The sequence below is a fragment of the Amborella trichopoda genome, chromosome 12 (genome assembly GCF_054954075.1).
Source record: "Amborella trichopoda isolate Santa Cruz 75 chromosome 12, AtrichopodaSantaCruz75HAP2 v2.0, whole genome shotgun sequence".
Lineage (NCBI taxonomy): Eukaryota > Viridiplantae > Streptophyta > Magnoliopsida > Amborellales > Amborellaceae > Amborella > Amborella trichopoda.
The window spans coordinates 9,009,217-9,036,674 of NC_142347.1; the positions used below are offsets into that span (position 1 = coordinate 9,009,217).

Sequence of the window (27,458 nt, forward strand, 5' to 3'; positions counted from 1 at the left end):
ATGATGGTTGAATCACTTGCCCCATTATGCAGGTTGAGGAGCGGCCTATACCAGTGGAGGAATTGTTTGAAGCCGATGAGGTTTTCTGCACAGGTTGTGCAGTGGTTGTATCTCCAGTTGGAAGTATCACATATGAGGGAAAAAAGTAAGCAACTATATCTTTAAATCGTCATGTTTTCATTTTTATTTTTAATGTGTTCTTTGATGCATACCTTTTAATTTCTAGCGTATACTGTCGTGCTCTGTGCAAGTTTGCTTGCAGAGGTCTTCTGGTGTAGTCTGTCCTTTCTAGTTGTTCTTGCAAATGGTATGCCCCTTTTTTTTAATTAGTTGTCTTTTCAAAGGAAGAACAACTATTGAGAACTTTTTTTTGAATAAGGGTGACTTTTGTAGTAATCGAAAAAAGAGAATTTAGATAAGTTATAGATACCCCCACAAAATTAATTTTTAGACATCCTACCCCACAATACTTAGTATCACACCCGAAACCCCAACACTATTTTTTCTTGTATTTACCCTCCTAGTCAATAAGCCAACCAAATTTAGATAAAAATGCCATTTTTGTCTCTCTTCCATATGTTTTTAAGTCACATGCAACTTACGCTCTCTTTCTCTCTCTACCTCTCTCTACCCTCCCTCTCTGTTTCTCCTTCTCTCTCTACTCACCCTCTCTCGCTTTCTCTTTACCTTTCTCTTTCTACCCACCATCTCTCTCTTTTTCTCTCTCTACCCGCCTTCTCTCTATCTCTCTCTTTAGACCAAAAAAGCTATTTTACTCTCTCTCTATCCAAACTCTCTTTCTCTCTACTACAACCCCCTTTCTCTCACTATCTCTCTCTACCTCTCTCTATACTCACTGTGGTTGAGCAGGCCATGCTCTTTCCGATCCTTGTCTAGATCTTGAAGTGAATACCTTGTGTCAGGAATAAACACAGTCTCTCTCACCATGCCAGTAACTTCCACCAATTTTAAATGTATTTCATCCAACAATGGGTGAACCCCATCATCTGAAAAGAACACATGAACCTCTCCTCTGAGGTCTATGAGCGACTCTCTGGTTCCTTTCTTATTCCCTTTGATTTCATCTCTCCTCTCACTTTAGCAACGTCATCCCACCTTCCAGCCGAAGCATATACATTCGATAGTAGAACATAGGTTGAAGAGTTTCTAGGGTTAAGCTCTAGTAGATTTCTTGAGGGAGTAGAGAGAATGAAAGAGAGGCGAGTAGAGAGAGAGAGGTAGAGAGAGAAACATAGAGAAAGGGGGTTTCAGTAGAGAGAGAGTTAGGGCAGAGAGAGTAAATTGGATTTTTCGGTAGAAAGAGAGAGAGACGGCAGGTAGAGAGAGAAAGAGACATATGGCAAGTAGAACTAGAGAGGTACAGAGGGAAAGCCAGAGATGGCGCGTAGAGAGAGAAAGAGAGGCTGAGAGGGAGGGTAGAGAGAACGAGTAGAGAGAGAAGCTGAGAGAGTGTTGCATGTGACTTAAAAACATAAGGAAGAGAAAGGAAAAGGGAATATTCGTCTAAATTTGGTCGACTTCTTGACTGGGGGGTAGGATGTCTAGAATGTTAGTTTTGGGGGGTATCTGTAATTTTCCAAGGAATATATAAGTGACAAACTAGAGACAGCATCCCACAATTTGGGTGCTCAGACTACAACTATTTAGAAGACAGTAGAGAAGAAAGAAGGAAAATAAAACCGATGAAAGAAGAACAACGAAAATTGAAATTGGAGTCTGAAAAGCATCACACCTAACTACATACCATTTTATTCCATAGGATAGCAGCAGAACACCAAAGGTGTTTACTAGGTTTTCTGTGCTTTAAGCATACTTTGAAAAGGTAGAAATAGTGGCTGGCGGGGTCAATCTTTGGCAAAACGTCCACTGCACGCTTCGTCTTCCAGCTAAGCAGAGAGAGAGAGTGAACTGTTCTCCGGGCTGAGGGGAATAATTCTGTCGTGGGCTAACCACTTTTGATGAGGCCTACTATCATCCTTTGACATATCTTCTCGCTATGAAGTTGTAAAGTTTGGAGGAGCAGATGAGCACAAACAGAAAAGAGGGGAAAGAGAGAATAAAAGACAAGAAGCATGGTCGGCTTCCAAATATGGAACAACGGTTGGAGGCTAGAGAGAATGAATCTAGCGAGGAGGTAGTAGAACAGAGGCAGGTGAGTGGAGAGAGAGAGCCAAAATAATTTCCGAATATATATATATGTTATTTTTTTTCCTCTTTTTTACCCTCCCCCCCTTCTTTTTTTTTCCGACATGTAGTGCAATACGAGAATAGGTACAGGGGAGAAGGGCGAAGACAGGAGTAATAAAACTCAGAAGGGAGAGCAAAAGAAAGATGGTAAGGAATATAGAGATTGGTGAGTTAAGGAGTTAAGGTAACAGAGTGGAGACAAGGGTAGAAGTGAGGGTTGGTGAGTAGAAAGGGCAGAGAGACAACATGGAAAAGAGAGATGGAGGAGGAAAACAGAGAAAGCGATAAAGGGGGAAGAGCGTAGAAGAGAGTGATTAGAGTTGAAGAAGTGAGAGGAGGGAGGTGAGTAGGGGTTAGAAAGTAGAGATTAGAGAAGAGACAGGGATAAGAGTGACAATGAGTGAAGAGAATCATACGTGGTTTGCAAGATTGGGGGATAGTCGATTCTTCCTCGGCAATGGCTTAATGTCTGAGCTAATCTCCCTCTATAGTGGGGCTGGGAGAAGGGGTGGAGATTAGAGAAGGTGAGGAGGTTGTTAGAAGAGAGAGATAGAGAATAGAGAGCTGAGGGAGAGAGACTTACTGGGAAACCCAGATAAGGCCTTGGGTTTTCTTCCTTGTATATATAACTTTTTTTTTTTTGTACTTTTTTTTTTACTTCTGTTTTCGTTTTTCCTTTTCCATCCTTCCCTTTGGTACAGAGATGATAGGTTTGGAAGAAGAGAGAAGAAAAGGGAAGAGGGAGAGAGGAGGCTCAAGGATTTGACTGAGCTGAGAGCGGCCACTTTGTGCATATGTCAAAAGACCGTTTCCAGCCCACCCTTCCCGGGACCCTGCCTACCCGGGACCCTGCTTAGGCAGGGTCCCATCACCGGGTTATGGCCTTTTGCTGCGCCTAGGGAAGCTCCTTCATTTGCCAGCCTATCTGCCTCTGTGTTGGCTGCTCGATGAATGTACTTGGAGGTGAGTTGGGGAGGGAGCTGCATATGAAATGTATTTGCTCAAAGATAGAGGTTAGCCTCCAAGGTGGTTGCTGTTGTCGGGTGGCCCACAGAATGGTGTTGCTGGAATCAGCCTCGATCATGAAACCTTGAGCATAGATTCCCAACTGGGCCACCCTTTGAAGGCCTTCTAGAAGCGAAAAGCCTCAGCATAGGTGGTGTCTTGGACCCCAATATACGCTATGAATGAGAAAACAGCTGAGATGTTGTTTTCTAGAGTGCCCCCAATTCCTGAGGTTTCCTAGAGATGATCCATCAGTATTGAGCTTCAGGAAGCCCAAGGGAAAGGGGGTCCAAATGGGTCTAGGGGAGGCTGTCGGGGTGGAAAGATGTAGGAGGCAGGCCCAATTATTTAGGAAATGTTGGATTTGAAGAGATGCTAAGATGGGTATATTTTTGGCCCAAAGGAAATGAGGGTGGTAATTGACTCAAAGACTGATGCAGTTGATTTCACTATAAACCTCTGAAAGTGCGTGAGTTTCTCTAGAGCCTTAAGCTCCAGAGAAAGGGACTTCACAATGAATAAAGAGATGACGGATTGTTTCCTCTTCCTGGAAGCATAGATTGCATCAATTTGGGAAACAGAAACCTCTCCTTTGGTGTTGGTCAAGTGTGAGGATTCTACCATGGAGTAGAATCCACACAAATGCCAGGGCTTTGTGTGGGATTGGAAGAGCCCAAGATGAATTGAGGAGAGGCTTAGGGTTACGTTGAGGGAGGAGGGAAGCATAGGGGGAGGAGACTGAGAAGGATCCTGAAGGGACAGGGGACCAAATTAAGGCATCCCATTGACTAAGGGTTTGGAAGACCGGGTCTAATAATTGGAGAAGAGATAGACGGCGGGAGGATTCAAGGTTCATTAAATTGCACCTAAATATTGGGGATCAGACCAAGTTGGATCCATTGAAAATTGCATAGTCAGATATGAAGGCTCTTTGGTTTCTCGCGACGAGGAAGAGAGAGGGGAAGATTGTTGATAGGGGGGAAAGTCCAACCCAGAGATCAGACCAAACAAGAATACGAGAGCCGCTGTCTAGTCTAAACCTGATCCGATTGAGGAATAGGTTCCTAGTGGAAGAGATGCATTTTCGTACTCCTGAGGATCTCTGAGTAGGGACTTGAAACTTGGTAATAGTGACATCTAGTAAATCTTTTGGTTACATTAGTCTGTTACAGTCAATTCCACCGTAGTGGGCCCAAGTAGAAACAAGAGACAACATGAAAGCTTATCAACAGAGCTCTAGTTTATGCCCCTGAAGAATTTCCAAGGTGTACAAATCCTATGAAAGGTGTTAAAAGAATCCTGATAGGATCCATCCTGAAAAATGTAAGATATGTGTTCGCTGTAAGCTTTGGCCTGCCTTTTGGTGGCTTGGTACACAAAGGCACTTGCCTGGCTCTCGTGTTCGCTCTTGTAATCATAAGCTTCCATTCATCGGGTTGATCGAGCTAAACCCCAATAATTATGGAGATATGCTTCCAAAAGATCTGTTAATTTCTGACATGTTCTCGTCAGTCCCAACCAGTGTAGGAAAAATAGGACTGTTAGAATTCTAATTGCCCGGTTAATCGGAACCGACCATTGCCCGGTTCCGGTTTCGGTCGGTTTTGGTGAACCGGCCAGGTATTTTTTTATATATATACATAAAATACCAAAAAATAAGGGATTTTGTTTTTAATGTATTTTTTAATGTTTTTTATCATTTTGGCAAATATTGGAAATTGTTTTGGCAATAAATACTTATTTTAACATTTTCCCATCTTTTTTGAAAAATTTAAAAAATACTCCTAGGTACAAATCGATTATTTAAAATCCATGCTTTTCATTAATTTTCAACTTGATTTGGATGTTCTTTGTTTGAACATGCTTTAAATATACTTTTTATATTTTATTAGATTTTTTTTTGAATATTTTATTTTTGTAACACTTCTTTGATGGCTCGGGACTTGCATGGTTAGGCCTGTTGACTGCTTTCAGCCATGTCCGGTTAACCATTCCAGTTCAATTTTTCCTGCACCGGGCCCAACTCTGAAGTGATCCATTTAAACACCTTCCCCCCTCCCCAAACACACACAAAACAAAACATTTCACGGGCATCAATTCTCGTAGCCCAATCCCCCTCGAGCCTTTCCCCTTTCAAGTGCGATACATGAAACCTCAAAAACAAATTTAGGTCATGGGCAATTTTGGAAGAAATCCCTTACCTTCACTTTGTTGAGAGTTGAGCTATCACTCATTACTGGAGAAATCATGCAACTGGAGGGTATATATGGATAGAAGAGGAGGGAGGAAAAATATAAAAGCAGACGACTGGCAGGATTGGTAAGGGCTTAGTTTAGCTAGTGTAAATTCCCTCTTGGCTATTGAGGATTTGGGAAGGAATTGTTTGCAAAAGAACTTCATTGTTGAATTTTCACGTTATCTTTTATATTTTATTAGGAGTAAGGACATCCTCAAGGCAACCTAGGGTACTACCTAAACTGTACAGAACTTGCTTTTGGCTGAATGTAGGGCACGTCTCACCCTGGCACCTCAGTAGCAAGGGCCTAAACTGACCAATCATAAGAATCTAAAATTTAGGTTTTCCATCCTGAACAAGAAATCCAAAGATTCTTAGCTATGTTCTTAGCCCAAATGTAAAACTAATGTATTTTAAAAGGAAAAAGTTTACATAGAGCCAAGGCTCTAAACAATCAAATTGGAGTCCACCTGAAAAATTTCACTAGAAGAGATTGTTTAGATGCCCAAATATCCTCAAATTGATCATCTCGACCTCAAGATGCATGGACATGAGAAAAAAATGGATTCCAAATTTTGAAAATTGTGCTTCTTGTAACGCATTTTTGGACTGTCAATTTTTAATGTTTTCAAGTTTTCATATATTTGCTCAATCTAAACTATTTTCAAAGCTTTAAATTTTATAATTAAATGTTAAAATATATTTTAAGGCTATCACAAAGATTTACAGTATTGAAACCACATTTCTCCACACTATTTGAAGGTACAATTTAGTTTGATTGTTTAGAGCCTCGGCTCTATACAAACTGCACCCATTTTAAAATTATATCTAATGGAGTGAATTCCCCAAAATCTTACTATACCTTCCCGAGTGCATCCATATGTTCCCCTTGCCACTTAAGTAATATATATGAGCAACATAGGGCCCTACATAATCTGGCTTATGAGTGGACCATTTCTATAATATCTGTCTAACATGTTTCTTTTAGGGATCACGGTGTAATTGTCGTCGCGATGCTGACAATTCAACGAAAATTTAACCTTAATGCATTTTGTATCATCTGCAGGATGCAATATGGAAATGGCGGAGTTGGTAAGGTATCTCAGCAACTATATTCGGCACTCACGGGTATCCAGTGGGGACTCACAGAGGACAACTTCGGGTGGGTTGTCGACCTCAAAAAGTAATTTGCCGAGAAGACAAATATGCTTTAGGAAGATTTTTATATGAATGAATGTATGGAGCAAGGAGCATATAAAATAGATAAGACTTTCTTTGGTTGGGATGCTAGTAAGCATTTTATTAGGGTTTGATTTCTGCTTGAATGTTGTAAGAGGAACATTTTCTAGATGGTTTGGTTTTTCAATCTTGATTTGTCTACAATCAGAGTGATTCTCCGTAGTTCCAATTCTATGCTACAGGATCTTATCTTCTTGCCAAATCGCAGAGTATTTAAATGCATATCCTGTAAACGATTAGCCATGTATTTGATTTGATTACTCCATTAGTAGTAATCCCTTACAACTTAAGGGAACAGGGTAGCTATATCCGGCCCGCACACCAATACTATTTAGTTTTCCATGCTCCCTCCACTATCCGTGGTTCCAATTCTTAAGCATGCTCCCTCCACTATCCGTGGTTCCAATTCCTAAGCATGCTCCCTCCAAGTATTTTTTAAACAGTCCTGCGGACTCTAATACTATTTAGTTAGTTCTGTATTCACCCCCTAAATAAAGAAAGTAGCTTCTTAGGATAAAAATACCCCATGGATAAATTAAAATTTCAGATAGTTTATCTCTTTCTCTAAAAATTTCATGATAGTTCCTCTTTAAAAATTGATAAAAGTAAAAATTGGATATAGTCTCTCACTAAAAATTTAAAGGTATTTGTTATCTAAAACTTAAAATTTGAGATAGTATATATTTTTTTTAAATTTTTTTTGAGATAGTTTCTCTCTAAAATTTTTTTGGGGATAGTTTCTCTTTAAAACTTGAAATTGATGTGGCTTCTCCTCGCAAATTTTGAGAGAGTTTTTAAAATTTGAAATTTGAAATGGTTTCTCCCTCTAAATTTGAGAATGGCTTGGGCATTGTTGAGTCTCATAGTGAGGTTTTTAACTCCATTCTCACTAAAAGGTAGGGGCCTCAATCACCATTGACATATCATTTTTTGCGGAGTGTTATGGGGAGGTTTTTGACTCCATTCTTACAGAGTAGGGGCGCAAATCTCCATTGACATACTACTTCTAGTGAGTGTAGCAAGGGTCTTGGCTTTGGCCGATCCCCATGATGAGGTCTCTGGCTCCATTCTCACTAAAGGGTAGGGCCTTAAATCTCCATTGACTTGTGATTTTTTCGAGAATGACCTGAGGCTTTGGCTTAGTATTGTTGAGCCCCGTGTTGAGGTCTTTGACTCCATTCTCACCAAAGGGTAGGGGTTTAAATCCCTATTGACATACCATTTTTAAGAGAATGTCATAGGGTCTTGGCAGTAGTGTTATTGAGTCCCATGATGAGCTTTTGTACTCTATTCTCACCAAAAGGTAGCGGCCCAAATCCTTACAGCCTTATTACTTCACCAAAAAAAAAAAAATACTCTGGGATAGTTTCTCTTTTTAAAACTCAAAATTTGATATGGTTTTTCTCCGTAAATTTTTTGATATGGTTTCTTTCTCTCAAGCTTGTAATTTATATTAGTTTCTCCCTCTAAAAAGTTTGAGATAATTTATTTGTCAAACAAATTTGAGATAGGTTTTCTTTCTAAAATTGTGAGATATTCTAAAAATTTAAAAAGCTTCTCTCTAAAAACTTTGTGATAATTTGTCTTTCTAAAAATTTGACAATCTCTCTAAATCTCGAAATTTGATGTAGTCCCTCTCTCAAAATTTTGAAATATATTCTTCTACAACTTAATTTGCGATAGTTTCTCTCTAAAAATTTAAGCTAATTTATCTCTCTAAAAATTTAAAATGTGAGATAGCTTCTCTCTCTAAAAACAGGGATATAGTTTCCTGTCTTTTCAAATTATAGATAATTTTACGCTTTAATATTTAAAAGCCTTCTAAAACTTCTGAGATAGTTTCTATGTCTAAAACTGATTATAATATCTATCTAAAACTGATTATTTAAGATAGTTTCGCAATCTAAAAATTTTGACATGGTATTCTATGTGAAAAATTGAAATTTGAGAACTTCTCTCTATAAAAATATAGAAAAGATATCCCCAAAGTTTGTATAGATAGATCACGATGTGTACTAGGATCACATGCACACTTGACAATGATGTGTACTAGATGACACGCAGTTGAATAGATAGATACTGAACTGTACTAGGATCACATGCCCAATTGAATCGATAAAAACATGATGTAGGCATTCATCACACTTCGCGATAAACAAATGCTTGGAAAGGATGAAGGAGCGTGCACACTTGAAACACATGTTTCATGCACATGATAACATCCATATCCTCAAAGCATTGCATTGAGAAGCCAAAAGAAAAGTCTTGCAAACATGGATAACCATTACCAATCACCCCAAAAAATGAATTATTAACATAGTGGGGTTGGTCATCCAAATCTTCAGATTGACTTCTCCCAAATATTAGGTGTGTTGCCGCTTCTTTTGTGACCCACTACTTGGTGGGCAAACAAATATCATAGTTATATTCCTAGGGCAAATGACATGAGTGTTTTTTTCATCTGAAATTCTTTAAAATCACCTGATAATATTTTTAGAGTAATAAAACTAGATTTTGAGCTCCTAAACACGCTTATTTTACTACTACAAAAATTAGACAATTCTATTCAATGTTAATAAGTTAAGGAGAATAAAACTCGATTTTGAGCTTCTAAATGCATAGATTTTGCTGCTAAAAAATTAGACAATATCTATTCGATGTTAATTAAGTTATGAATACGTACATGGTGCAATCATTTTTCTTTTTCATTTTTTTCTTTTTTTTGCGAGGTTGGTTGCGGGGTTGAGGTTCCGTTCTAAGATTTGGGATCTTAGAAATACTCGTGGATTGGGTTTTACACTGGTTAGTATATTGATGATATGCAAGACATATAATCATTGGCTCAAACCATGTTACATAAATAAAAACGAGGTCAAATCATATACCCTAAAACATTATGCTTTTGTGGTAGCTATTCCTCTATTCACTCTGTCGGTTGAAAACCAATTTAGAAGTATATTTTGGTCATCAAAGTCTTGAAATCTCATATTCAGGATTTGTTTGGCTGATTCCAAATAGTTTGAAAAAAACTATTATAAATATAAAAAAAAGATACACGATGTTGATGATGAAAATGAAAATTTTGACATGCATTATCTTCAAAGCATCCATCAACCTTAAAAAAAACAAGAAAAAAAATAAAAAGATATTTTTACTTTGCCTGAAAAGAAAATATCATAAGTTTGCTGAACAAGGACGGTACAAAGACGTTTTATGTTGTCATTTGCTATGGACAGCACAACACTCTTACGTGTAGATACACGTCGCTTTAAAGTAGGAGTCGGTGTTAGTACAGCTTACCGACGAGCATTATCAGACCAAAATGAACGTTTTCCATAAAAGAAAAAAAAAAATATAAGCATAAATGCAAAGGGAAAAGTTTATATAGAGCCAAGGCTCTAAACAATCAAATTTGAGCTTATATCAAAAATTTTATTAGAAGTGGTTGTTTTGATGTTTAAATATCTTTAAATTGATCATCTCGATATCAACATGCATAGACATGAGAAAAAACTTTTAGAATAGTATATTTTATAATGTATTTTTGGACCGTTAATTTTCAAGTTTTCAAAGATCTGTTGATCTACACTATTTTTGGAGCTTTAAAATTTATAAATAAATATAAAAATATAATTTAACGCTATTAGAAAGATTTCCAATATTAAAACCACATTTCTCCATACTATTGAAGGTAGGCTCTAATTTGATGGATTAGAGCCTAGGCTCTATACAAACAGCACCCAAAAACAAAACAAATGAAAATGAAAAGTATATACTCTAAACAATTAAATTTAAGCCTACTTCAAATCGATCATCTCGACATCAAGATGCATGAACATGAGAAAAAAAATTGATTTCAAGTTTTGGAAATAGTGTATTTTGTAACGTATTTTTTGACCATCAATTCTTAAGATTTTCAAATATATGTATATATATATATATATCAACACTATTTTTAAAGCTTTAAACTTCATAAATAAATAAAAATATATTTTAAAGCTATCACAAAGAATTTCAATATTGAAACCACATTTCTTGTCTCTATCTTAAGGTGGGCTCTAATTTGAGTGTTTATACAAACCTCAACTAAACAAATGTACAAACCTCAACTAAGACAAATGAGTCTTAGTCCTAGTACTCCCGTACCTAGATACTGGTTTTCAATCCTGATACACATTCAAAAGAGCCACTCCCTTATAATAATAATAATAATAAAAAACAAAGAGAAAAAAAAACAAAGAAAGAGAGGTAAGCCGTCTTTTCCACTTAATTGACCAAATAAAAAATATCTTTAAATGGGTCCCACCTTTGTCGGCCTCGTAAGGGACCCCCTCTATGTGGACTCTATTTAACTGGAACAACAATATATAATAAGAATTATTAAAGATTGAGAATCGTGGCATTAATGGAAAAGAAAATAAGCACCCTTATGCCGAGGCTTTTAAGAAAACAAAGGAAACCATGCATTACTTCTACCTTCTTCTATGGCGAGGAGGAGGAGGAGGAGGAGGAGGCGTTGGCCCAAGCATGGCGGAGTCGGCCGAGCGGGAGCCCTGGTTCTCTGAGTCGTCCAATCAATCGCCGATCGATCGAAGTGCTGAATATGGAAAACCTTGCACTGACTCGGACTTCTTCGAACGCTGGATTGCATGGATTGCCGACGTTTTGGTCTTCGAGGCGTTGGTTCTCCTCGGCTAAGTCTATCACAAACCCTAGTTTTTGCTCCTCTTCTCCTAAGGTACTCATGTGTTTTTCTTTTAATTCTTTTATACTTCTATTTTTACTCATTTTTTGTGGTATTTCTACTTCTCTATTTCTTCATTCATTTGTTTTTTTGTTTTCTTTAATTTTTACTCATTTTTTGACGTTTTCTACTTCTCCATTTCTTCTTTCATTTGCTTGTTTTTTTTGTGGAAGTTGTTGGGTTGGGTTGCATGGTAGAGGTTGGAGACTATGATGCTCTTACGCCAATGGTTTAGCATACTTATTATTGTTCATGTGCTGATATTACCACGGTATGATTTTTTCCCGTTTGCTACACTCGGTTTTTCGAACCACTAATTCTATCAACATTAATATGGTAGTGATTGTGCCTGTGACTACTAATAATAGTAATAATCATTATCATCATTTTTAACTCATATCCTAACTCTAATCATAGTAATAATCATTATCATCATTTTTAACTCTTATCCCAACTCTTTGGGGTTGGTTGCACTAGTCTTACGCTATTTTGCTCAGGTTCATGATTCCTACATAACACGACGCTCCTTTTTTTTTACTCGGGCTTCGGACCAGCATGAGAAGCTTGGGCCCGGGTAAGGCAGAGTTATGCAATAGTAATGATAATAGGAAGAGCAACATAAACATCATCAGCAGCGGCAATAGTAAAAAAAAAATAAAATATTATTATAATTATTGTTGTTATTATTATTATTATTGTTATTGTTATTGTTATTGTTATTGTTAATGTTATTACTTGATTGCAACTTTGCGGTTGTCTCTGTGCAAATTGAGCATGAAAGCTGGTGGTGCTGCCTTTGCTTTGTTTGGCTTCGATTTGAAACTTTGCGGTTGTCTCTGTGCAAATTGAGCATGAAAGCTGGTGGTGCTGCCTTTGCTTTGTTTGGCTTCGATTTGAATTTTTTTTTTTTTTTTGATATATGGTGTGCCCAACTGATCACATGCACTTCTATTGCTAGTTTTTATGAATAGTCCACAAAAAAGCCGGTGGTGCTGCCTTTGCTTTGTTTGGCTTCGATTTGAATTTTTTTTATTTTTTTTGATATATGGTGTGCCCAACTGATCACATGCACTTCTATTGCTAGTTTTTATGAATAGTCCACAAAAATTAAGGGATTTAAGTAGGTCCCTTTATATTGTTTCAGCTTGGTCGCCTAATATTAGCGTTTCTTCACCCTAATCTTTCCTTGGATGAGTACTCAATTTTGTTTCTTATTAATGAATTTCCATATGAGCAGTTACTCAGGCCACCCTCTTGGTGGTTTTGTATAGAGCTCCAGGCGTGTAGACGCCAGGGGGCAGCCTATTGTTTCCTACTCATGCATCTTCTGTACTCAATACAAATGCTAACAGCTTTAAGAGTAGTGTTTGGGACTCGGCCGAGCCCTACGGGTAAGGCCGAGTACTTCCAAGCTGTGTGACAACTTAGGGGTATTTAAAAATTTCAAAAACAATGAAAAACTGGTTAAAAAAAATAACCGTTATACAAGTATTTCCTACATGATTAAGATGTCTCTTGGCAAAGATTGGTGAGTGTTTTTTGCTATAATTACCTTTTTCTATTATTTTTTTTTGGATATTTAAGAAATATCCCAAACTGTAAATAGGGATTTTTTAAGTTCCTGTTTTCACTACTTTTTTAATCTTGTTTTAAACTTTTTAAAGGTGTTTTAGGTTTGAATTTACTTTTAATACATATTTTCTATTTTTTACTTTTAATACATGTTTTCTATTTTTCAAAATTTTCTTAAATTTTGTTTTTATCTTTTTGAGCCCTGTTATGGACTCGGCTGAGTGACTCGCCTCGGCCAGGGGGGTAAGTTCCGAGGAAAGTTTATGTACACTGCATATGAGTCAAAGGGCTTCGTCAATAACACATCTCCTCCCGTCGAATCGACCTTGTCCTCACAATTAGGAAACTTTTGCTTCTGAAGTTCAAAATGCTTCCTCATACCCCACTATTGGCGTTTTCTCTTTAACCTTCCATGTTGCATCTTTTAGCCTTTCTTCTTGTTTGAATAGTTTGGCATCTCTCTCTCTCTTAATTCTTCTTTCTTTTTAAAATTTACTTAGGGACGCACTTTGTTCAAAGGTGTTTTGCCCGCTAATATTCTCTAAAGAATTTATCTTTGAGTTGCCCTAGTTAATGGTGCTTGTGAAATGTGGCCTCTACATGCACACATTGTGGCAATTTTTCTCTTTAAATCTACTAATAAACAATTGACAAGATAAAATCACATTGTGGCAATCTTCGGTCTAATGTTAATTATGGTTCTCCTGCCTCTTCTTCTGCTCAAGTTCCTCTTCTTTTGCTCAAGTTCCTCTTCTAGTATCTTTAACCCAGAGTCTCAAAAAACATACATCTAGAAGAAAACTCTTCCTCCACCCATATTCCCCCTTATGAAGATCCTATGTTGTAATATCCAGGGCTTGGGTCCCATACCAAGCGTTGTGCGTTTCATTCTCTAATCTTCTTACACGACATCATTGCACTGTTTGAAATTAAGCTCCTCTCCCCTGACCTTAGCCTTATTAGAAATATCTGGGGGAGGATACCCTGTAATTTGGATGGCAAAAGATTCCTTTGGAGCCTCTCGGGTATCTGGGTTCTTTGGAACCCGACCACTTACCAGGAAGTCGCGACTTCTCTATCAATATTCTCTTTCGCAGAATCTTAGATAGATTCTCTTTCAAAGTTTCTCTCATTTATGTTCCTAATTGGCCCTGCACTCGCCAATCGTTGTGGCTGGAGTTCCTCTCTGAAAAATCCCTCTTCCGCTATCCCATGGCTACTAGGGGTTGACTTCAACATCTCTAGACGTCCATGAGAAGAGCTTGGGTAGTTGCATCACTGCCTCGATGAGAGCCTTCTCGGACTTTATCGACTCGGTACCCCTCTTAGAGATTCCCCTTTTAGGTGCCTCCAATACATGGTTTAATCATGCTGCCTTGCCAGTCATGACCAAAATCAACATATTCTTGGTCACTAATTCTTGGGAGACTGTCTTTCCAGGGACCTGCTCTAGTGCTTTACCTAAAACTACCTCATATCACAAACCTATCCTTCTTGATATCTGCCCCATCCCACAGGTTAGAAACTTTTCAGATTCCAACTTTTTTGACTCGACGACCCTTCCTTTCCCTCTTTCTTCAAATCTTGCTGGGCATCCTACTCTGTAGAAGGTTGGGGGGGGTTCCGCCTGTCCAAAAAACTCTAGCTTTTGAAGGCTTCATTGAAACAATGGAGCTGGAACTTCCTTGGTAATTTCAAAGATCAAATCCTTGCCAGTAATAACCTAATTCATTCCTTGGATTCCCTCAAAAAAACCAAGCCTCTTTCAAATCAAGAAGTAATAGACAAATCCTCGGCCAGATCCTCGCTCCTCCTCCTCCTAAAAAAGGAAGATATTTAAATTAAGAATTAGCATACATATCCTCAGCCAGATCCTTTCTCCTCCTCTTCAAAAAGGAAGAGTCCTTCTAGTACCAAAGGTCCAGAATCAAGTGGCTCAAGGTAAGAGACAGAAACGCTACCTTTTTCCACAAAACGGCTAGTGCAAAAAGAAGAACCAATTCTATAATCCAAATCTCTTTAGGCCATTCTACTTTTTCCCTACTTCAAAAACCTTTTCTCCACCTCCTCTAAACCCAAGCCCCCCTAGGAGACTTCTCCTTTTCTTCTATTTCCCCTTCAGATGTGGTCTGGTTGGAAATACCTTTTTCGAAGGAAGAAATCCATAGGGCTGTCCTCGACCTCTCCAGAAACAAAGCTTTTGGTCTCGATGGTTTCTCCATTACCATCTTCCAAGACTTCTAGGACACCATGGCACCAAATCTTGTAGCCTTTTTTAATGAATTCTTTTTAAGGGACCGCCTCAATTTTGCCATAAATTGCACTTTTATCACCTTAATTCCTAAGATTGAAAGGGCTGGTAAAATGAGAGACTTCCCTAATAGCCTTCTTATTTCTTCCTATAAAATCCTCTCTAAAGTTCTAGCCTCCTGCCTTCAATCTGTCCTCCATTCCGTTATCTCCCCCACTCAATCAGCCTTTGTCGCTAATAGGCAAATCTTAAATGGGGCATTCTCTACCCATGGAGCTATTCATTGTAGATTCTTTATAGGAACCCATGCCTAGCCATTGAGCTAGTTTGGGAAAAGGTGTATGATAGAGTAAATTGAGACGTGTTAGATGATATGCAGTCGTGCATGGGCTTCTGTGCGAGGTGGAGATCCTGGATAAGAGCATGAACTTCTAATCCCTCTCTCTATCCTGATCAATGGTTCCCCTGCTGACCTCTTTCCTGCTTCTAGAGGTCTTGGTCAGGGGGACCCGTTATCCCCTTTCCTTTTTACTATCATTGGATCTCTCTCTAAACTTTATGATAGGGGTCTTCTGCAAGGTTTCCAAACCTCCTCCTCCGGTCTGGTTGTGTCTCATTTGTTTTACATAGATGACACCTTGATTTTCTATGACGCTGAGCCACAACAACTAGATAACCTTTGGTTGTTCCTTAGGTGCTTTGAAGTCACCTCGGAGATGACAGTAAATATGTCCAAAACTAAAATGATGGGGGTGATGCTCTCTAAGGCTGAAACCTTTCCCCTTGCCCAACATTTGGGTTATGGCATGGATCCTCTACCCTCCAAATACTTGGGCCTATCCCTCTGGATTGGCAAACTTAGAAAGCAATTACGGCACAACCTTTTCGAATAATTTAATTTGAAATTCACCAATTGGAAAGGCAGACTCCTTTCGTTGGGGGGTCGAATTACTCATTAATTCGACCTTGGCCCGCATTCCATTCTATTTTATGCCCCTTTTTCAAATTCCCTCCTTTGTTGTTCTTCGCCTTGAAAACTCATAAGGAATTTCCTGTCGAGTGGGGCAACTAAGGACCATAAGCTTCACCTTATTTCTTGGAATAAGTGTTGCACCCCTAAAAAAATTTGGTGATCTAGGTATCAAGAGCCTTAAAATCATGAATACCGCTCTCCTGGGGAAATGATGGTGTTGATTTACCTCCCCCCACCCTTTTCTCTAGAAGGACATTGTTCGGGCCAAATATGGGCTTGAGGAGAATGGCTTGTTGTCGAAAACTCCTCTTTTTTAGAGCCTCCAGAGCCTGGAAATCCATATCCTCTTCTAAGAGTGCTTTCAAGGCTTCTTCTAGATTTCAGTTCGGTGGTGGTCAGAGAACTAGATTTTGGAAAGATCTTTGGGTAGGCTCCTCCACTTTAGACCTTCTTTTCCCATCCCTCTTCCTTTTAACCATTGATCCAGATGCCCTTACTGCGCATTATGTGCAATGTTCTGGCTTGGCTCTGTCCTGAACTCCAAACTTTAGAAGGAACCTTAATGATTTAGAATTCCCTACCATGAACTCTCTCACCATCTTTTGACCCCTATTTTCTCTCTTCTCACTAAACAAGACTCCCTCGTCGGGACTCCTAATCCTTCAAGCTACTTTACAGTCGCCTCCTTTTACTATTCCATCCTCCCCTCTTTGAATCCTGCCCTTGTTCTCAATAAAGTGTGGTCCTTTCCAATCCCCTTTAAGGTCCAGGGATTCTTGTGGATTCTGATCCGAGGAAAATCTCTAACCCTAGATCAGTTGCAAAGGAGAGCCATTCCCCTGCCTAACCACTATATCTTTTGTCTCCAGGATGAGGAGACCATCCCTCACCTATTCATTCATGGCCTCTTCTTCATTTTTGTGTGGTCTTCCTTCCTAAAACTCTTCGGATTCCAGTGGGTCACCCCTCAATCTATTTTGGATCTCTTCCTAGCCTACTTAGGCCCTCCCTGGCCCAAAAACAGTAAGAAACTTTGGACAATAACCATTGCAACTATTTTGTGGTCGATTTGGCTTGGAAGAGATACTAAAATCTTTCGTGGCCTAGCTAACCCTTACTCTCATTCTTGGACTCCGCAATCTCTTTGGTCTCCTTTTAGACCAGAAGCATCCCAGTCTTCTCCTACACGCCCATCTCTCACCTTAGGAACAGTTGGTCTGACTTGCTTTCCCTTAACTCTCCTTCCCCCTCCTTTAGGCCTCTATGGCAGCCCTCTCCTTCGGAAGTGATTAAACTTGATACGGACGGAGCTTGTTTTGGAAATCCGGGTCCCCCAGGTTATGGAGGTACCCTAGCAAATTCAAACGGTATAGTTCTCATCTTCTCAAGCTCACTGGGGATTTCAAACTCTAACTCTGCATAAGTTTCCGACTTACTGGAAGGCCTCAAGAAGATCCATCTTGTCTGTTGTCAATTTTCGGCAGTGGAAGTCGAGTGCAATTCTCGTGAAGTTGTTTCATGGGCCTCCAAGTTAGTGCAACCCCCTTGGATATTCGCGACCTTTTTTTACCTCATAACCCATAACCCTTACTTACATAAACCTCCCAACCATGACCTTCTCTCACGTTCATAGAAGTGCAAACTCAGTGGCAGACGCTCTGGTCAAGGGTGGAGCGAGAGGCATCTTCCCTACTTTGGAGTTTCTGTCACAATCCCTAGCCTTTGGGGACCTCTTCTTCGTTCCTTAGTGGGACCATCTTTTTACCTGTGTATATTGTGATTGCTTGCTATAAGGTACAGGCATGCCGACAACCTCACCCCTATCTTCCTCTTCTTTCCTCTTCTCCATCTCTCTCCCTTTCTGTCTTCTCTACCTCATGTTCCTCTCCCTTTCTCTCTGCCTCTTGCAACTACATTTCCCCCCAAAAAAAGAAAAACATTAAGAGAAGAAAAAAAAAGAAAAATCAGGAGAAAGGAGGAAAATTCGTGTCCCCTCTATTTCATCCTCAATTTTGATCTTTCCCCTTCTCTCCCCCGATCTCTTTCCTCTTCAGGTCAAACCCCTCTTCTCTTTCTCCGGTCTCTTGTCTCCTTCTGTAATTCCCTTACACTTGTATCTCTTTGTGTACCCCTCATATCCCTTCTTTCGCCCCTTCTAATTTGTTGGGAAAAGACACAAGAGCTTAAGAAAAAAAAAAAAAAAAAAAAATGAGAGAAAAAAAAGAGGAAAAAAAAGGAAAAAGAAAAAGGCTAGAGACTAAAGACGGAAAAAAAAAAAAAGCCAGAAAAATAGGTATCATTGCCCTCTTCCCACCCTCCCCCTCCCTAAACCTAACTTCTTTTCATGTTCATCCCTTCGCTCTAATGTTTTTCTCTCTTTCCCTCATTTCTCTTTGTCTATTGAGCTCTAGCTGCTCCCTGACTCCCTTACTTTGCTGACTTCTCATCCCTATCTTCTCTCTCGCTCTGTCTATTATCTCTCGCTCCTACTTCTCTCCCTCTAAAATCCTCTTGCACTCCTTGAGTCCCCTTTACTTCTCTCTCTCCTCCTCTCCTCCCTCTCTTTGTCCCACTCCCTCTCCCCTTCTATCCCTTCTCCCCTCCTTGAGTAGGGAATACAAAGAAAATTTTATTACTAGACCGAGCCATACCATATCCTCTTTGGCTCTTTCCCTGCGCCTCAACCCAAGGAAGATCGCTTCTACCTCTCCACAACAGGGCTCCCGAGACCACTCAAAGCTTTGTCTCTCAACTTGCGGATTGGACCAACCCAGTGTCAACAAAACCTAGTTTCGCGAAGTTCACCTTTTGATATATCAGCTAAATGATATAGACACAGATGTTTCCTTAGTGTTTTCTCGCTTTTGTACTTTGCTTTACATTCTCTCCCCCCTTGGAGTCTGAGCACCCAGCTTGTGGGATGCATTTTATTTTCTCCATGTTGATCTTTTGTAATATTTTGATTTTTTATGCAAAAAATTTAACCATTCTCAAAAGAAAAAAAGAAGAACATTGTTGATTAGAAAAACTTCAACATAGACCTATGGTTTAAAAAGCTGATACAGGCTCAGATTCAGTCGAGTCACTCAAACTCGACAGGGTGCTAGGTCCAGTACAGAAATCTGAGGACTTGGTATAGGAGTATTCTTTTCGTTATTTCTTAATAGTTCACTTTCTCCTGCTGATAATTGCAATGGTAATAGTAATGATGATGCAAAACAATATAAAAATGAAAAAATAGAGATAAAAAACCAAAAAAAAAAACAAATCATTGACGGATTGTTTTTCTCTCCCCTCTACCGCCTCCACCTTATGCCCTTTTGCCCTACTCCCATCCTTCGACTTCTTTCCAGCTAATGTAACATCTTCTTTTAGTCTCTCTCCCCCTATATCTTCTCTTACCCCTATCTTTTCAAGGCCTATTTCCTCTCTTGGCCCACCCACCTCTCTTCTCCTTTTCTCTCCCCTCTTTTCCTCTCATTTTCAGCAAGCTTGTAAGGGAGTGCTACTGTAGTGCGACGGACAAACGATGTCTCAGCTCCTTCCCCTCAATATCTTTCGGCTTGGTAGTTTGTCACTGCACACTTTGGTAGGCTGGAGGCATTCCAGCTCCTGAGGACCAGTTGTGGACTCAGTAACGTCCTTCCGCCCCAACTGGTCACATCTTCCAACCTTTTCTCTTCTGGCTCAAAAGCATGTACCTGCTCGGTTTCCTACACCGGAATGCTTTCCAGCTCATGAAGAATTCTTCGTTATGTACTTTGTGCACCCTTTTTCTCCTTGCTTTTTGAGTTCATTCAATTCCTTATTTTCTCTTCTTCTCCCTCCATACTCTGAGCACTTATCATGTGGTTGTCTGTTGGCCACATCTTGTGGATCTATGCTCTTTTTGTTTATTTTAACAAAGTTAACCAGTTTCAAAAAATAAAATAAAATGATGATGCAGTGATTTTGTTGATTATTATTATTATTAAATAAATAATCCAATTTCCAATGGAAAACTGAAAGTCTAATTTGTAACCAGATTTCTTCTACATTACAAGTGTAATTGGAGATGTAAGCTACTTAGAATAATTAGCAACAAATCATTTTGAGTGTTTGGACCATAATGAACAAAGATTCTCTGCTTCTTATTTGTAAAATAATTGGAGAAAGTGATGAATGTATGAGTTTTTAAAAAAAAAGTAAAGAAAATTTGGGAAATACTGAAAGATATCGAGATAGTGGAAAGTTCGATTAATGCTGTCCGGGCTAGATTGGATATTGAAATGGTGAGACATTGATTCAATAGGACATGCTGTACTGGACTGGTTCATTCGTCAGACCCATAAAAACAATAAAAATGTTAAAACAAAGCACAAAAACGCAAAAAATTGAGAGAACCTGGAAAAAACTATAGAAAATATAGAAAATATAGAAAATATAGAAAAAATAGAAAATTTTAGAAAATTATTTGGAACAAAAAGAAAATCATAACATACCATGTTTCCTTATCTCATGAAACACTCAAATATCCCACTAAGCAATAACATTGAAATTGAAGGCAGAAGCTCAGAAGACATAAAACCATGATGTCGAGTTAAAAAAAGAAGCACAAAATTATAACTAGGGAACCATGTCCAAAAATGATCTTTCTCTAGCCTCCATATTTCAATTGAAGTATTAATAAGAGAAATGGAATATGGTAAGGCCTTCAAGTGAAGCATTGAAGAGTGTCACTTAGTTGGAGGATGCGTTTGGGGTATCTGGCTTTCAGGTATTCTTAATAAATAGTTCCTATTGGAGTGCTGGCGATTCTTGTCTCTTGTCTTTCGTCTTTTGTTTTTTTACCTTCACCTTTCTGACTTCTTTATACTCGTCTTTTTCTCTTACTTCCGTCCTCCTCGTAACTCTATTTTCTTTCTTCGCTTTCTACCTCTGTCTCTCTCCTCTCCCTTTATCACCTTCTATTCCCATTTCATTGTTATCTTCCTCTTTTTTGTGTTTCCTTTGCTCAGCTTCTAACATCATGTGGACTGACCTATATACTAGCTTTAAATTTTATATCTAGAGCACCGGACCTGTAGGACGCTTTTATCTTTCATATACCATGAGTACCTATTTTGTGGGTTGCTGTCAACCTTGTCCCTGACATCATGTGGGTTGCCTATGACCTCTATACTAGCTTCAAATTTTATATCTAGAGCACCGGACCTGTGGGATGCCTTTGATCTTTCATATACCATGAGTACCTATTTTGTGGGCTGCTATCAACCTTACCCCTCGTGAGCTTTTATACACTTACTATTGCATATGTACTTACATATATCATCACCCTTTCCAAAAAAAGAAAAAAAGAAAAGAAAAAGAAAAACAAGTAATTGAAATTACAAAACATTTATATACCAAAAAATGTACAAAATCCGCAAAATAAGCAACACTATGATAATTCAACTATTAAAGCCCAAAGAACCTTTAGATGGAATTCAAGAAACATCTAATTGGAAGTCATTTAAAATGAGGAGTGAAAGGATGCAAGGGATATTTTAGGAAGATGATTACACACAAAGAAAAGGTAAATCCTAAATGAAGATTGTTTATTGGATATTTGCATAAGACACTCTTGTTTGTTCATGAAAAGGCAATATGTAACAATGCCACAGCTCCATGTGGACCATAGTTGTTGAGGCTGGGGCGGGTTCGGGAGTAGGTTCGGTTCGGGGAATGCTGAACTGCCACAGTATGGAAGCTCCTGTGGATTTGATCTACATCCATACATTTTATAAGTTAAGGAGCTAGATCCTAGGATATCTCAGAACGAGATCTCATATCACTATGATCGATGTTTTGACTTGGATGATCTAATAATCAACTATAAAATGAGATCAATTAACAATATATGATACAACTAGAATCGAGCCAATACCCACTCGATCCATCGTCACACTTATTAACAATTAAAACGAGATCAAGTAATTATACATAAAACGAGATCAATTAACAATATATGATACAATTAGGATCGAGCCAATACCCACTCGATCCATCGTCACACACATTAGCTTATTACCAATGCCATAGCTATAGTACTTCAATTTATTACAATAATAGAGTTCAATACGATCATAAATTGGCTTACTACGGTACTAAATTGTAATTTTTTAATGCCAAAATTCTGGTTTACCATAATATGATATGCACCAGAATTAAACGTATTATAAAGAAAGTATAATACTAAAGAGAGGAGCAGTAGTTCAATTAATAGTATAACTCCTCTTCTTGGAGGGATCCTACAAGCATGTAGACCGAAATTCCATTTTTTAAGGAGAGATATCCCTATTTCTCTAAGCCTAGCTCTGTTTAAGATTCTTCAGAGGAACTGCGAGATCGAGTTCCTAAGGTGGGGCCATGGCCTTACCTTTAAGGTTCCCGTAACTATGATGTGGATAAGCAATAATTGTGTGGTTCGAGGATACCAGTTATAAACAAGGTTAAAGTGCACCATACAACCTGGGGATTTGATTGCTGCTGCATTTGTGTGCGGTGAAAGAGGGTCCTTGTCAAATAGTGCATTGATGTGGTTGATGTGGCTGCTTTTATGTAATTATTGCCAAATTGTCTTTTTCTATTTTTTATCTAATGGCTATTGGAACTTCTTCCGATGGATAACTCTGTGGCCTTCCTGCTTTACTAGGATCTATAATTTTCCACAATGTGCGAATTCATCATTACCTTCGACTTCTGGTGATAAATTTGCATACTTTTGGGAAATGGGTTTTTCTTTGATTAATTAGAATTGTTTTGACTTTTAATTAGAAGTTAAGTTTTGAGGATTGAGGCTCTATTGGATTGTTCTCTGGCTAATGATCCTTCACGTGGCCCCTAATTGAGTTCTCAACCGTTTAATTCACAATTGTCTGAAAAAGAAATAGATGGCAGGTTTACTCCAATACATAAATAAAAAATTCATTTGCCATTTTTATGGCAATACTTGGCATACCTCATGATGAAATCATCGTGAATATATGTTGAATGGTTTTTTATTACATGTATTTTTCCTTCCACTTGTAATAAGAGCATATTTTTCATCTCTTATTAATAGTTGAACATTATTTGATACTTGATTGTCATTCTAGGACTATACAGTTTGAAATTGTGATGCGAGTGAAAGGAGTGGTTATGTGGAACTCAACGTATTAAATTAGACTTTTATTCTTCTTTTTTTTCCAGTATACCTGAATTCTGGACTACTATTATGTTGTTGTAAATTAAAGTAATACCCTAGATACAATTTAGGATCTTTATTTTCACTGTCAAAAGAAATCGAAACTATCCAAGTGCTTTAAACAAACTTCCATTGTAATTTTTGGTACAGTACAAGTTCTTGAAAATTCATAAAAAAATAAAAATAATTCTTAAAATTAATTAAAATTATTGGGGGGACTTACTGGAAGATGCTTGGAGTTGCCCGGAGTTGCCCTCATAGGTCTTAGTATACCCCACACTTGATTCCCTGAACAATAACGCATTTTGACTCAAAGTGTTGCTGAAAATTCTGAAATAGGAAGCTATTTAGGCAAATACTTATTTCTCTAAGATTTTAGAGAGCTAAAAAATTCAACTAGAGTTTGTATAAATCCTATAGGAACATACTGGGGTAAAGCTTATTTTATTTTTCTCTGGGCTTGCTGTACCTCTCTTCTTCTTCAAAAATTGGTAAACCTCACATAGGGTTTGAAAGGTCCCACCTTTCTTGTTCTTTTTAGATAGAAGTTTCTCAAAATAAGAGGATGGCGTGCCTCCCTATGGGGTAAAGAGATGAAGGCACATAACTTCAATTTTTTCTTAATAGTGAAAATAGTGGCGTGAAGAAAAGAGACAGAGACTAACATGATGGAGAGAGAAAACTTGGGTATGAGAGAGAGGATTCTTTGCATGAGAGAAAGATCTTGTCATAATTTGAAAGAGGTTCAAATCGGTATTTAAATAAAATGAAATCTATCTCCTAATTTGAATAGGATTCCAATCGAAGTTTATCTTATCCAAATTTCAGTTTGACCCATAGGATAATTAGGAAATTTGTGATGAGAGATTTAATCAGAGTCATTCATCCCACAAATTCGCCATCATAATTTTGGGTGAAAAATATGAACCTTCTTCCCTTAGATTTTGACCCAAGTCTAACTCCTTTGTAAATTTGAAATATAAACAATCATATCATAATCTAGATCTGCCGTAATCAAGGATAATCTATATTTTAAAACTCCCACTAGAATAGGAAACCAAATCATATTTAAAATTAAAAGATTTCCTATCTTTAATTTAATTTAAAATTTGAACTAAATTTTCAGAAAATGGGGCGTGCCCCCCTTTCTCCTAAAAAATGACATGCGGAAGTTTGTTGAGGTTTTGGCCTTGGTTCTCAAAGGTCTACAACCGCACACTGGAGATCACATAGTTCTTCTGGCCTACAAACATCAACCCTAGGTATCTCTTCGAACTCAACAAGGGGTAATCCACTTTAAACCTTCTCAAAGTATGCCACATGACCAAAGATAAAGATTTTGGATATGACTATGGCCATAAATCGTCCAATCCTTAGTCAATCAGCACATACTCCCAATGAAGTACATATTCCACTATAAAATATCACATGAAAAATCTCCCCACGCCTTTAAAGGCCACACAACCCAACGGTCAGGTGGTACTCCTTTGTTCCACATTGCTGCGGATGTTTCCAAAGGCTAGGATTATGATTATTGGTTTATTTCTTTAATTTTTTTTATATCTTTTATTTGGATTTTATCAATCGCCACTGCTATTGCTTTTTTAGTTTATATCTGATCTTTTTAGAATGGTGTATGAAAGGTTAGTGAAATTGTTGTGGATAATTTGTTTTTTCATTTGTATGAAAGGATTTTATTTGTTTTTTCATTTGTATGAAAGGATTGTGAAATTGTTGTGGATAATTATGTTTTAATTAACCTGCATCTCTATGGTCTTCTTTGCAGCCCAACTATAACTCTTGCTCCATGTCTTCCAGTGTTATTGACGCTTCCCTAACAAGGTGTAAAGCATTTGCTGTGGATGCTTGTAGGTATGTCAAAGAGCAAATTCAAAGGCAATACTTGCTGTTGCAATTTTGGTTTGATAATGTCCTAAAATTCAATGCGCTTTAATTGAAAGCCCATATAGCTATTACATTTCCTTAGGCTATTGAACATTTCTACCCCCTTGTTCTTTTTTGTGTCATGCAATGAAGGCTCAACAAGCGTTTTTTTTGCTTTCTATTTATATTTTTATTATATTTCTTTTGGGCATTTGTTCACCATGATTGTCCCTTTTTTTTTTTGGTAGTTTAGTAGTAGGAATCGAATTTTAGATATGCGTTACAAAAATCAAGTACTAACCACTCAAGCATAAGTCCAATTTGTAGCTCGATGGTCTTTTACTTCATAAAGAATGCATGAGTTGGATTTTCACTCGCATAGAAATGTAAAGTTGTTAATCTTTGAAAAATATAATGAAATGTAAAGTTGTTAATCTTTGAAAAATATAATGCGCGGGTTCTTTATGTCCAAAGGAAGACTATTCTTTTGAGCTTTATCCCATGTTGGCTGTATCTTTGATTCAGAGTTACAGGGCTTGTTGTGCAATGCTTATTTTTTAGTATAGTAGTCATGATTGTGAAGTTGTTTTACGCGGCAGTGATATTTATGATTCATGAAAATGTGAATGTTTAATTTATTGTCTTGGAAAAATGTTAAATTTATTGTCTCAGACAAAGGGCTTGTTGTGATTCATCAGAATGTAAAAGTTTAAATACTTGTCTCAAACAAAGGACAGCTTGCATGTGGGATTCCTCAAATTACTTGTTGTGGTTAATTTTGTAAACTCAAATGCCACCGCTTCAGTAAAAAAAAAGAGGACAACTTGCATGGTCTTTCTTCATCATTGTTTTGTGCAGTTTTAAGGATGCCTTGTTGTTTGAGTAACTATCAGTCTTCTCAAGACTGTCGGCAATTTCCTACATCATGTTCATGGGCATGGTCTTGATGAGTACATGAAATTGAATATATGCTCAATTTTGTGGGTGGGAGGAGATGATGACCTACCTTACTATTCTCTTTTGACATCATCTTTAGAGCCTTATAAACTCCCTCTTTGGAGAGTTATGGGTTGCGAAGGATAAACATGTCAACAAGGAGGTCAATATTAGACCTGCAATCATAAGGTTCTTTCCCAAATCCTAGGTGTGTTGCAGTTAGTCCAAGGCCTTCTTTCCAGATAGTGTTTGAAACTCAGATTAGTCAACTCTAACTCGGCCGAGTTTCTCGGCCTTGGCACCCTTCCAAGGTAAGTATGTTGTACGTACTTGTTTGTGTGTGTTTTGTATCACCCCGAACAATAAAGTCCCATCGATACCCATTCAACGATCTTGGAAGGGTGGGATTCAGAGAACATGTGGGGCGTGCTCTCAAGATTCTATCGGCATGATCTCAGCATATTTGGGTGGACCATTGGCCCATTTGGAGGTACCGCCGGCCTGATTGTTGCTTAGTTGGTATTGCTTCGATAAAGGGGAGGTCATGTATTGGGACTGCCGATTTCATTGAAACTTGGAGGAATGTTAATCTGGAGTACTTTAAAGTCACCCTCCAAGTTTCAAGTGACTTCAACCTTGTCACTTTGATGTAGTTTTGAAGGATCCTAAGTTCACTCGGGTTGCTGGCAGATCAACAGAGGCCTAGTTGCAACACCTTCGACTATGAACCTTGAGTGATGACAAAATAATCTAATATTTGAAAGGTATACATGAAAAAGGCATACTAAAACACCTTCGAATGTCTCGTTTTGACAAAAAACAAATACTTTGAAAGATTAATTAGTAACATGGGGAGCATTATGCAATGCTACCGTTGAATATTTCTGTTTATGAGGTGATCAAGTCTTAAAATATTATGGTTAATATTTTTAGAATGCACAAGTATTAACATCCTTTTTTTTTTTTTTTTTCCCATTCCAGCTATTCTTGAGGAGGCCTTAGATTTATTATTGTGCAAGACAACATTATTGGGTGGTTAATTCATCTTTCTTCATCAAATCTGTGATATTAATTTCATTGAAGTTCAGAAATCTTTCATTGTCATTTTATTCATAGTGTAGATTGGGACTTTTTTTTTTTTTTTTTGGGGTAAGTGGGGGAGAAGGCCCCCTACCCATTTTTTCATTAATAAATAAGCAGAGTAAA

General features: G+C 38.0%; 2 protein-coding genes across 8 annotated transcripts in view; both read left to right on the plus strand.

The window, feature by feature from the left end:
• LOC105421531 (branched-chain-amino-acid aminotransferase 3, chloroplastic-like) overlaps positions 1–6,890 on the plus strand; it is a 35,129-nt gene extending 28,239 nt beyond the window's left edge. Inside the window, exons 9-10 of the mRNA XM_011629250.3 lie at positions 33–145; positions 6,516–6,890. Coding sequence (XP_011627552.1) covers positions 33–145; positions 6,516–6,636 — 234 coding nt within the window. The 3' untranslated portion in view covers positions 6,637–6,890. The remainder of the gene's footprint in view (positions 1–32; positions 146–6,515) is intronic.
• Positions 6,891–11,064: 4,174 nt separating this feature from the next.
• LOC105421530 (branched-chain amino acid aminotransferase 2, chloroplastic-like) overlaps positions 11,065–27,458 on the plus strand; it is a 46,416-nt gene continuing 30,022 nt past the window's right edge. For 3 of the 7 annotated variants that reach the window (XM_011629249.3, XM_020674315.2, XM_088852689.1), the window contains exons 1-2: positions 11,065–11,426; positions 25,219–25,304. In XM_011629249.3, coding sequence (XP_011627551.2) covers positions 11,094–11,426; positions 25,219–25,304 — 419 coding nt within the window. In that variant the 5' untranslated portion in view covers positions 11,065–11,093. Of the gene's footprint in view, positions 11,427–11,929; positions 12,007–25,218; positions 25,305–27,458 lie in introns of all 7 variants that reach the window. The other 4 variants (XM_088852687.1, XM_088852688.1, XM_088852692.1 and 1 more) reach the window with 3 other exon arrangements.